We start from the raw sequence: 13528 nt of genomic DNA on the forward strand, positions 1-13528 counted from the left end.
CTGGACATCGGATGATGGTAACATGACGTAGGAGGAAACAGATTCATCCGAAGCTTGATTTTTGGATGATTTGAGGGGGGGGGGTCAAAAATCGTCAAAAATAGATGACGTAATTTATGAACAGTCCCTATGTACATTTGCACTGCATTTAGTATTTTCGTACTTACCAAATAACAGTTTTAGAACTTTAAAAGTTAAGTACAGTTAGTGTTGTTATGGTTGATTTCAATATGCTTCGCGAAGGATCAAGAATGTTTAATCCATCATTGTAGTGCGAGTGTGGTAGAAGGGATCGGCATACTGAGCTCGCACGGCCTGCCGCAGCGCGTAAAATACCTAAACTCGCTCAACGCCGAAATGTAATAGCGCTCTTAACTGTTTAATTTTACAAACAGTTGGTTTGATAATGGAGACGAATGAGTGATGGGAAGCACAATTACTCTAGATGCTAGGGGCGATAATTCAAAAGGGGTCACAGAGTTTTAAAATTGATAGTAAAACAGGTGATATATTGGATTACCAGCTTTGAACTCTTTTATTCATAGTTTCAACAGCGTATTTTATTATAAACGACGAGGTATTTTTGTAAGGTTACATAAAAACCCCGTACAGTTGACGTAGTTTCCTAAAACGTGTAGATATGGTAGCAACGGGTCTGAGCCACACTAAGTTTAAGATAAATTTCAGTTTGATAAACTCGTTGGTCTTATTAATTTTTTTTTTACAAAAATAAATCATTGTCAATCAAATATTTCACATTGACATTAATGGAGAGATACGGAGAATTACACGAGAAGTTGCGAGGATTCACGAGACCCTGGCTAGGGTTCATCGACATTGCGTTTATAAATAATCTCGATAAGCATCTAAGCGCATGTCCCGATGCGCATTAAGCTAAGCCTGAATAAGGGACATCAATTTGTCAAAACCTGGCACTATCAGAACAGAAATCCGTCATCGGTCCCAAGACGATCTATCGGCGCATATCTCACAATCTTCCAAACAACAATATTGGGAAAAAAATCTTCAAAAACTACATTCAGAACGGGTCTCCGACTCGGCTTATCGGGCTGTCCATCTTCAGCCAGTAGCCGATTTGTCAATGCTCCACCGTTAATTAATAAAAAGTCTTTCTTTCGAGAAAAAAATTGAATAAAACCTTAATTAATTTGGGTCGGCGCACGGCGTGAACTTTTAGGTAAATTATTATTATCGCCGCTTTAAAACTTTTGCAGTCGAAAAGAGTTTTTTACTTATTAAAAATTAGGAAATTAAGGGGAGACGGATAGGACACAAAAATCAAAAAGTTTAAAACAACTGGAAACGCGTCTTGTTAAACGATTTGTTTTAATGACTAGTCTTAAAATAATGCGACTCAAACGTCCTAATCTACATGAGGACCGGAACAGAAAAAAAGTCAGAAATGGAGTTGTCCAAAGATATGCGCATTTAGATAAGGCAAAGTTGCAACCTCATCTTGAACAATTAAGCGAACAAATATACAAACAAAGTTTGTTGTCTTGAAGACGCCCCATGACGTGGGTAACTTTGTGTTCGCCTAGTGGAGTACAGGTGAAGGCTTGGAGTGCGCTTGACTACAAAGAATGTTAGTTTTTTAATCTTTCATAACAGACTTTTTTAACTTTACCTGCATAATATTTGTTTACGTTTAGTTAAAGAAATTTGAGAATGTATCGCATTGTGATATTTGTATTATAAAAGTCTTTGGAGTATTTCATCCTTGCGATAGAGAAGTTAGATAAAGAAATGACGAATTCGGATGGCATGTAAATGAAGACACCAGTGTGGTCTAAATTTAAAAACATTAAGAAGACCGCAAAATGTTCCCTAAAAACCAGTCGATAAAACGATCACAGTATTTAAACTACTATATCATGTTTTAAGTAGCTACAATTTTAGGACTAAAGGATTTTTATAAGCTTCCTGCAATAAATCAATATCGGATAATAACGTCATACAAGTCGTGTGAGATCATTAACCGTGTATATGATAGGTTTTTTAAGCATTCAAGTTCAATGTCAACAGGTACAGAATTGGGAAAAAATAATTCTCCTTAGCAATCGCCCACACATAGCGAATAAAATTCATAATTGTTTCCATCTTAAGTTTTATGATGTACTAGACCGTATCCGCGAAAAATTATTGTTTTTTAATAAGTTTTAAATCAAACATATTTAAACTGCTGCTTATGTACAGCACCTGCAATAATATGTTAAACAACAAAGGCCGCCCAAATATCTGACACGATCTTATTTGCAGAGCCATAAGAGCGTGTCACATATTTTTGCGGCCTTCGAAGAGTAGGTAACATACTATTGCAGGTGAATGTACCTTATAACTAACATGGTATATTTAATAATGACTTTGAATGCATGGTCGAGTGCAAATATAACCGCAATTAACATGTAAAAGCAGGGTTTTGTTTTGTGAATTACATTGTTTGCTCTTTAAATATTTTGTTAATTAGGATTTTAATTAATTGTAAATTATTTACGGTTTCCGTAGTTAATTTGAATTGTTCAATTTAAATTGTAACGGATTTTAAATGTTAACTATTTGTTTGCTGTTTAACTTGTGGCTGATTGAAGTTGCTTAAATAATGAAGTTTAATACGTTTTTCAATTAAAAATATCAGCGTATTACTCTTATTAAAAAATAACATATCCTATAATAAGACTACACAAAACAACAATAAATGCTTTATACTCTCTCTACTTTTGAAGCTAACTATATGACAGGTACGTACCATTGAGCTGCAGTAGTAATTTTTAAACTACCTACGTTATAAAATTGACCGCTTTTCGATAAAAATATGATTATTTTTATACAACTGAAAAGGGTTAACAGCAAACCAATAAAAACAACATAAAATGTAACAGCGAGTCCTCAACACGCTTAAAATAAGAATATTTTATTAACGCTCGTCGTTATCACCTTTCGATGTGTTTTATTGGACCACCCGATTGTTCTGCGAAACCATGACGAATCAACAGTCTGAATACAGCTTAGAGCAGCGCGGTCAGTCCATACAAAGTGGCAGATTATGTGAACGACCATAGTAGAAAGTGTACTAAATAGTGCATTAGTGAAGAGCCAATGGAATAGTAGCTTCAATTAATACGAAGGAGACCTGCTGTGGTTACCTTGTCAACTGGTCACAACAATCAAGACAATCAAGGTGGACAATCAAGAGCGAATTTTTTGCTCAGATATTATTGCAGTTAGTTTATTACATAATATTAGTTATATTACATAAACTGACACCATGATAAAGTACCTAAAGTAAACATAGTAAGTGCAAATTGTAACACATATAAACTAAATGAGTACCTTCTGTTAAAAACGGGAAAATTATAAACGCAGCTTATCAACATCGTTATCATCTTATATGCAACGTGGTACTTCAAAATAAACATTTTTTTTAATATGCCATCACCAGGTCAAGGTGGCCATTCTGTAGTCATTTTAAGCTATATTTCAGAACACCTACGGTGTTTTCCTTATAGACCCAAGGTGTCCGTTTGGAGCAGTCAATTAATTTAAACACATTTATGTCTTAATCATCTAGTTAGGACCTTAACAGGCAATAAGTTGTTTTATTAAATTCCGTTGAAAGCCACAAGCCGCTGCATATACAAATTCATTGATGCCACACGTGGTGAGAAGCGATGACTAAAAATGTTAAAAAGATTACACCTTAGTCATCTTACCAGTATCAGTAGTCGGTTGACGAAAAAAAACTCTTGTGCAGAAATATAAATATAACAACAAAGCTTGGTAAGTCTATTTAGTAGACAAAATAATGGTGAAAACCTACACGGTAAATAGGATTGGTTTACCAACATAAAATATTTTTTATTATTATAGGAATGTGACTGTGTATAAGTATATACTGTATGTAAGTACTAACCTACTCGTTTTGAGTGTTGATATATTTGTCATTAAAACAAATAGACAATCGTTGTTTACATGTTAACTGTTACAAACTAAAAATCTTAACTGTAATATTATCACAGCAAGGCATAGCCAAGCAGCATAATAAAAAAAATCTTTAATGTTACCATCAAGTTTTTATCATAAATGTTAATAATAACGGGCGTGCACTTCCATAAATATTAATACACGTAATATTTCAACCGAAACCGTTTCTTTTATTCAAATTAATTAGTCCCAAAGCTAATGTTACCAAAGCATTAACAGCAAAACCTACAAATTTGGCGTAAAATTTGCGGTCGAATCACAACATCCAAATTTCACGGTTAACAAATTGCGGTCAGTTATTTCTAACGAATAGTTGCGTCTAAATTTAATCCAATTAAGTTAGTTTAACTGGCGGTTTGCGTTAATAAGGGAGATTAGTGGTGTGACATATATCATCGTTTATTTTAAATTAACGTTGAATAGTTTTTTGGTACGCGTAAAAAGGATTATTTAGTACTAACTGTGCTCACAGCTGTGTATGAGATTCAGTTCTTTTTTGCTCCATTAACAGGGGTAGATTCTAGAACAACATTACAACACACACACACACACACACACACACACACACACACACACACACACACACACACACACACACACACACACACACACACCCACACACACACACACACACACACACACACACACACACACACACACACACACACACACATATATCACACACACATTACACACATAATATTGAAATCGGTTGAGGAGTATACTGTGAGGCAACTGAGAGACATTAATAACTTTCGTATTTATAAAATAATAAGTACCTATACATTACTATATGGATGAAACGGTTTATTCAATAGAATTCCAGACTTTACGGTTCAATGATTACTTTTTATTGCGACGCCTTTGGTGATTATTCAGTTGAAACTAATATTACCCGTGAACACATGAATTCCATTAATTTTATACCTTGAAATCGAATCAAAGATATATAGGTGTATGTAATGAAATCAATGATTTGAATCAAGTGGTGACATTTACAACGCGTAATATAAAGTGCCATTTGTATTGGTTTATTTAATGGAAATTTCATTCCTATGTTTACCGATATTAGGAGATCTTGTATAGATGGCATTACTTATAATATTATTTTAAGGAAAAGTATCAAAGCAAGCATTAGAGCAATAAACGTCAGGGATTACATTGTGAGAAAGTTATTGCCGGAAAAGAACAGGCCGTAGGAAGGCGAATTCCGAAATGATATTTATTATAACTACAGATAAAATATTACCTTCAGGTTTAAGTTTTATCGATCAAATATATTTTGTAGAAATAATCATAAAATAATGGACTATAACCAAACAACGGCATAGGTAAAATCTTTTAATTACTCGGAAAATTAAAGTTGTTCATTTTATGTTTAAACCTTGTGAGGTAATTAATGATTGTAGTTTTTGTTTTTCGTTACTCACAAAATAATGTGTCCTTCTTACTAATTCAAATAAACAAGATAAGAAAACACACGTGTCCAATAATAATTTGAGTTCATGATCATCATTTACATATGAACAGATGCTGACCTGTCACTCAAATAATATCACCGGAGTGAATCCACGCATGACTCAATGTAAACATACATATACATACACATTATACATGCTTATGTAAAGTCATCTTAGTCAGAATTAGCAGAACGGTGTTAAATGTGGAAACGCCGAGTGTTCCAGCAAACACGCTTTAGCAACGGCAAATACAAAAAGTAAAGAGAAAGCATACGCGATTGTAAAGTCTGTTATCCACTGTGAAAAGCAGCATACAAAAAAGACGCTTTAATAGCAATTGTTTTTACAAGCTGACTAGAAATTAGAATATTGTCACCTAACGGGAAGACAAGACCACAGGTGTAACCAACTAGTAAGTGATACCAGCACCTATCTTATTCTCTTTGTCAAAATATTTTAACGACAGCTCAAATTTAAAAAATATATGAGACCCGGAAACGAAGTAAGATAAATATATAAGGCAATTGAAATTTATAATGAATTACATTCCGAATGGATAACGGAATATAATTATCATCAACGATAATTGGGTGCGGTAGGCATTTTGGTGGACGAATTAAATTATTTAAATTTTGTTGTGAAACCTATTTTATTTTTGTTGTATTGAACATTGGATATTTTAACAAATAAATCTGTGCATTTTTATACATTTTACAGAGTTTATAGTGTAGTACTTAAAGTGTCATTCTACGGAACTTTCTAACTATGTAAACAAAAGTCACAAGTAAATCATCATTCAGAGACAATTTCAATAAGGCGGTTTGTTTACATAGTTAGCAAGTTCCAAAGAATGACACTTTACTTAGTTATTTAGAGGTTTATGAATATCAAGTTTCCTTTGCCAAATAATTGAATAAGAAGTCTCCGCTTCTTCCTAAATCTCCTAAAACTAAAAGAATGGGCGCCTGCCTTTACTATCAATGTTAGTCCAAGTTACGAAAGTGTAGTAAACCGTTAAGTTCATCCGTGTACGTTTTACAAGCCGGGTAAACACTGGAGATACAGTGTAGAAGGAAGTGTCCGTTTGCATTGGGCTAGCTAATCTCGAGAATTGAGAAAGGAATTTTATACTAAAGATGATTAGATGAATGTTAATGAGAAAAGGTATTTTGGATAACGGATGTTACCTGTTAATATATCAAACAGAGGCCAAAGTTGGTAAACAAGTACCTATCGAATGAAAAAAAAAAGAAACTCATTGATTATATAAATTATGCCTCTTCTACAACTTAAATTAATTTAATGACACTTCACCCGACATAAACATTAAACTTGCACAAATAGTCTACTTCATTAGTAGAGTGAAAAGGGCAAAAATTAGGAGAAAATATAAATTATGTATCTTCAAATGCAACGAGTTATCAACCAGTTTTGCTTGTAATACCGCCCGCACCTTATATGCCACATTTGAGTTGTGATACCACAAGTCCCTCACAAAAGTACACAGTAAAAAGTTGTAAAGATCACGAGATAAACAGGCATTGTCGCATGCCTTCATTAAGGCCCGCATTCGTCAAATATTTACCAACAACGATAAGAGTTTATTCATCACCATTTTTGGAGTCAAATGAGTCTCTACATGTCGATAACGCTTTAGTTGTCTGTGAAACGGTACGGGTATTTTGGCTAAATTGTTGTAGTTCACATTGTAGATTAACGGGCAGCTGAGGTTTTAACTTGAAGGAGGTTATAAAAGATACGCTTGAAATTTACGCTTCTATCAAATTAATGATAGCCAACATAGTAAGAGGAATTATGAACTATTTTAATGCTAGCCAAAACTGCCGCTTGTAGGTATTATGTATTTCTGTAGATAAGTATTAGGTATTATGCATTGATCGAATTTACATCGTTTCATCGTACATCGTAAAGTCTATTTCAATAGAACTTGCTAACTATGTAAACAAACCGCCATATTGAAATTGTCTCTGAATGATGAATTTACTAGTGATGGGCAAGACTCCTACTTACTACTTTACTAATGTCAAACCATATCGAATAATAAAATACCAAAAGTAAAAAACAAGTAGTTACATATTTTTAATTTGTTTAATCACGATCAGAAGACGAATTAGTACTTAAGAATGATGTATTGATGTATTTTATAATCGCGGCGGTAGGTACAGATCATGGGTTGGGTAGTGTGTAGCGGGTTTATATCACAAACTTTAGTCACAACACTACCCATCATAGGCAATTGTAGAATTTAAAAGAAACAAAACCGTCATTCCATCAGGTCCTCATAACCTAACTTATGAACCCATTTTAAACTTTTAATTGAATATCCAAGATACAGTTTAGATTTATGTATTTTACGGAACGGACCGTTTCAATAGTGTATATGTGTATGGTTTCAATGGTATTTGATGAGGTGGTGTAAAAATTCAAAGAGAAACAGTGATAAAACAAAGTTACGTTGTTTGTTTACATAGTTAGCAAGTTCTATTGAAATAGACTTTAGGTATATAATTCTCAAAAGCTCGCATTTTATGCTCCAGTAATGGACTACTGAAAATAAGTCTGTTTTGTAACTGTAACAGGATTAAAAACTTTCTAAACACTTACTGGTTCTGTGTCGCAGGTCTCCAAGTCTGGGATGGGGTCGTCACCACAATAATAGTCCGCTTGTAGAAACGGAGGCCTAGGCGGTGGTGGCAGCAAGAATTCTGGAGGTGGTCCCATGCAGTCACACTCCGTTAGGTCCGTGGGCTCCAAGTCCCACATCGCGTATTCTAACTTATCACTATTCACAACCTCACTGATATCGTCACTTATATATGCACTAGTATCACGTATTTCACGCTTCACTTCATGTGAAGTCCTTAACTCAATCAACTTGGCTATGTAAAGTTCGTCATCGACGTCACTCCATACGTTTTTTCTAATCTCTTCATCTTCGTTATTTATTGCATTATTTTCTATTTCTGTCGCTATAACACGACTATTACTTGTAATCCTCTGTTCTTTACTCCAATCATTGTCATTATTTTTCTTGTCAGTTCTTTTGTTTACTTCATTGTGTGTTTCACGGTTTTTTCTACCACTGGATTTGATCCACTCATGTCGGCTTGTCCAAAAAGCGTACGGTGACGCATTAATTGGACTATCGTTGTACTTTTCGGCCATACGCAGTTTTCTTCTATGTTGTCTGTAACAAAAAATAAAACTTTATTAGTATTAACGCATACAAAGAAACGAATTTTACTATATAAAATGTTGGTTGCCATCTCCTTCAAAGGAAACCAATTTCGTGCCAGATGTACCTAAGACGTATCGATGCAGTGTTAGGATCAAACTACTTATTAATCAATAGAAGAGCTAACACCTCATTTTGTTTAACAAAGCCACTGCAATTATCTCCTACCACTTCAGAGAGTACAATGGGTGCGGAACTCGTACCGATATCATCGGAGCTAACGTTATACGGTTTATTTTAATTTATTTTTTATCGTTCCCAATTGGACGGACGGGTTTCTCGGCGTGCAATGGTATTTCGTTACAATCACGATGCTCTCTTTTCAGTTTGATTTGGAAAGTTTAAAGTTCATCTTTTTTATTAAGTTAGACATTTGATTCGCGTTTCTCAAAGGTAAGATAACGTTGTAACTTCAAATGTGTTAAAGAAGGCAAATAAACTATAACTTCCTAAATCCAATTTATAAACATGTTCTGAATAGCAGTCAAAACTGTTATTTTAATTTCTAAAGCTCAATTTAGAAGGTGTTGAGAGATTTAACGGCCTTACAAATAACTTAATTTTACAATCTTAATATAATTGCAAGCTTCTTCGCATGTGTCGATGGAGATATCTCAAACGCTAGCATACAATTATGCATACGTACGCCGTTTCTGAGGTGCCGAGGGTCGTGGGGTCAACTGGCGTTAGATAGCAACCTCTTAGAAAGGTCTGAGTCGAATAAAATATTGAGTGGTGTTTTCATATTTTCTACGTCGGAAATATGATTTCCAATGTACGGATTTCTGAATGCGAGTACGAAAGTGCGTGTACGGTGTGTTATGTAGATTTTTCGCCTGTGAATGGTTTCCTTTGATTCGTTTGAGCTTGATTTTCAACGATGCTTCGTTTTTAGCAGTGCGTGCAAAAGTTATAAATATCTTTATAGATAGGTACCTATTACAGAAACGATTAAATAAGAAAGAAAGTCTTATAGATTTATAAAAGTTCAGAGGTGAAATTTGGAATGTTCACAAATGATACAAGTTTTGACACCCAAAGTAAAAATAATAACTAACAGTTGTCTACGAGTCTAAGATACGAACTGTTTCTTCTATTCTTCTTCTAAACAAACAGAGCATAAAAGTCCTTACTTTTTTTGGTTTGGAAACAAATCAAAATATTTTAATAAATGTTTTGACTTGTTTAAGTAGTCAATAGTCACACTACTATTTACAAATTATAAACTGAAATATATGTCATATACCTACTAGAAAAGTCACTGCGTGAAAAGTGTATATGACATCTATTTCAGTTTACAGACAATCCTGATTGTCCTCTGTGAAAGTCCTCTATAATACAAAATTAGCGTGTAAATTTTCCCACGTCAATGCCAATATGGTGCCAATGGCTCATTAACATTTCGGCTGGCACTCGACGTCGGAGCTGACGCCGGCACAATGCGCAAGGGCTCTCCGTCTTAACGAACCTATTCTGCGGGTCTCTCACGTGAATTGTCAGGATAACGGTAAGGTGCACTTGATTGAAGATTTCGCGATTGATCTTCGGTATTTTGTTATTTTACCCGTGTTGTGTGACTGAGACGAGCTTGCTTGACCTGAGGATCCTTTGGGCCACGATAACCATCAATCATTTTGATCGTACTTGGTAAAAGCGATTTTGATTGCAATGATTACTTGCATGTTAACAAGATATACCAAAAATTACAAAATATCGTGTTTCTTCTGTTCCTGAATATTAAGGATATTAAAGCTTAGCTTAAATTTTTTGATTATATCTACTAAATTTCTAACTATTATATTAAAATAGTTAGAATTTTAATGTTTCCGTATCCTAAATTATCGAACCAATAGCACCCTGTATGACTGTACGGCCAATAAACATTATTAATGTATACTAAATACAATATTGTATATACTCGTAAATATAGTAGTATTTTGAGAAATATAATATGTCGTCGTACAAGTTACATTACAATTAAAAATACGAATACGAGGAAATGTAACTTTTGTTCCAGACGTTTTTTACAAAGTGGATGAACTACAAAGTAAGAAGTAGACATTATCAAAGCATTTGACTTTAACAAGAACGATTCTAACATTATCTCCCTAAAGCGCTACAATCGTAACCGCTGAACCTGTTAGGCCATCACGATGAAATCACTACATTCCACTTAACTAGTTAACAATAATTGAAAACGCGGGTAATTGCAATCTGTGCAAAGATACCGCTTGCAAAACTTTGTTAACAGTATCGGAGTAATTAATCAATACAAATAAATAAATTTTATCACTGCTTACTGATTTCGAGGAAGTATTTTGCTGACCTTACCACGTAATGGGGTGGGTTTAATTATTCCGTACATTGGCATTTCAAGGCGTAAGGTAACTTAAGAATTATATCTACTCAAGCGTCCTATACTCCATTCCAGATAGGGTTACACAAAAGGAAAAATGGTTCTTTATAGTGCAATTTTTAGGATGTCGTTCAATAAGTAAAATTTCTCAATTGTACGAATATACGCTCCAAACCTAGTTTTAAATAGGAAAACTAGTTTCTCTGTGAGCTGTAGACCCCGCGAGCAATTTAAGCTGAATAAATGTATGGCTGTACCATTTAAAATTTTCCAAAAACTGAATCGTCAAAAAAATCTACGTAATAATCGTATGTAATTCACGAGAATCGGTTGAAAATTGCGACTTGTAGAAAAGGACATCCGAACATACGAAAGCATTTTTCTCAAGCTGAAACGGTTAACGCTCGGTTAAATACCGAAGAAGATATTTATATCCAAATAATTATGTGAACTGTCTATCGCTAAAGGGCACACTTTTGAATTTATAATCGTTATCTTCCCATTTTGTGCGCATAAATACGAGATATCAATCTTTACCCATTGTCCAGGACTCTAACCCCCAACCTCTATTACAATCGCAAAACCTCTTAATCACGAGCAGGCTGAATTGTATATAATTAGCGAAATTAACCAACCTTATTTAATCAATACGCCTACACGGTTATTTCTACAGAGCAAATCTTCAAGACGAAACTAATTAACTGATCCCGAGGAAGGTACACAGATTTTAAACAATAAGGAAATATAAAAGGTATACAGGATGGCTAAAAAATTTAAAATAAAAGAGATTTTTTGGGATTATACTAAGCAACTTATTTTACTATGGGACCAACCCCGAAATCGCGAAAAAAAAATTTGGCTGTTTCATACATTTTAGCTGCTCCATTTTCTATGGGAGTCCCATAGTAAAAGTTGCTCAGTATCCCAAAACCTCCTTGGCAAAGGGAATGCAGTTATTTTTTAGCCACCGTGTATATTATGTTCTTAATGTTCCATTCAGGGCGCGTATTATGATAGTAATAACAGGTTATGAATTTGATCTGGAATGGTTATCGATATGACCTGTCAGAGTCAAAAGTGTAATTTTTTCAACAAGTAGGTATGTGGGCTGTTCACTGTACATTCAAAATTTAAAACTTATTTTGTGTTACTGCAGAAGAGCATTGAGAGTAGGTATTTAACTTTCGAGTTTGTATGTTAGTATGTATTAATGACACGAATGATTTGATCAACCGTACTAGTCCTCTATTTATATAAAAAAAAATTAATATGTGGTGACATAGTGCACTTTAACATTTAATCGTGTAACCATAAATTAATGTTACTAATTCGGAAAAAGTAATGAATCGCGGTAGAAATAGGCCACAGATCCTAACGCCATAACTCAAGTTATTACATTCTGCCCTAGTCTCGATATAAAATCCCTTTCAAACAAATTGGCTTTAGACGAACCCTCACGTATGACGTAACCTTGTTTGTCATAAACTGTTTACTGTGTTCAAAGTAAGGCAAGGATTAATGTGATTACACGCGAGACAACCGACGCGGAGCCGCAAAATACACTGAAATATAGCGATTCTAGCGTTACAGGCGGAATTAAGGGCAATACTTTACACCGTACCGTGCCCGGTCCGGCCGACGTTCGGTCATCTGAAATATAAAGCCTGAAGCAACACGGCGATAACGTCAAAAATCACTGAACGTACATTATGACAGCAAAATGATAGGTATAGTAACTTATGTCATCTATTTATCTTCCGCGCGTGCATATCGCTCGCACTTGTCCATACATGTTGGCACGAGCGAGACGCACGGGCGAAATCAAATGAAATCATCTAGATATACCTGAGTTTGAATTGGTCTCATTTTGGCTTGTCAAGTAGTAGATCTACATATTTGCAAAAATACATATTTCGGACTTAGTTAGCGGTGCGGTGCGATGCACGAGTGACTAACAGGCCTATTTGGATTTCAAGATAATCACAAGATCTAGACACGATTTAGAGGTCAACTAGATGTACATTAGATATCGACTAGATGTGACTTGGATAACTAAGTCATAACTTGTCTAAATCGTTCAAGAGGACCTCCAGAATCGCGGAAACGTCAAATTTGACATATCTATCTTACAAATATCTTTAAATTATCCATATCGTAACTTATTGTTGAATTCTAGTAGAAATCTAATTCATTTTCCGAATCGAGCCGTAAGAAGCTGGGACATCCATCAAAATCGCGTAAATGACAAATTCAGACATTCCACTCTCAGCTGTATTTTTATTACGAACGGTTTGAAGCGCCCCGGCTTTAAACGGCTGAACCATAGAGGTGTATGTAGGTACACATGTGCGTGTTAACTCAGAGAACCCCAGCCGTACTGCATACGCGTCTGTGTCCGACCTTTAGGGTTTTCACGTAAGTAGTTTGCTCAAGGACCTGGCACGGTTCAGGTTC

At 34.8% G+C, this 13528-nt stretch overlaps 1 protein-coding gene across 1 annotated transcript in view; it reads right to left on the bottom strand.

The window, feature by feature from the left end:
* LOC134799110 (uncharacterized) overlaps positions 1-13528 on the bottom strand; it is a 145066-nt gene that overhangs the window by 35272 nt on the left and 96266 nt on the right. Inside the window, exon 4 of the mRNA XM_063771509.1 lies at positions 8088-8670. Within this exon, the coding sequence (XP_063627579.1) occupies positions 8088-8648 (561 nt within the window). The 5' untranslated portion in view covers positions 8649-8670. The remainder of the gene's footprint in view (positions 1-8087; positions 8671-13528) is intronic.

Source organism: Cydia splendana, chromosome 18, assembly GCF_910591565.1.
Source record: "Cydia splendana chromosome 18, ilCydSple1.2, whole genome shotgun sequence".
In the NCBI taxonomy this organism is placed as follows: Eukaryota; Metazoa; Arthropoda; class Insecta; order Lepidoptera; family Tortricidae; genus Cydia; species Cydia splendana.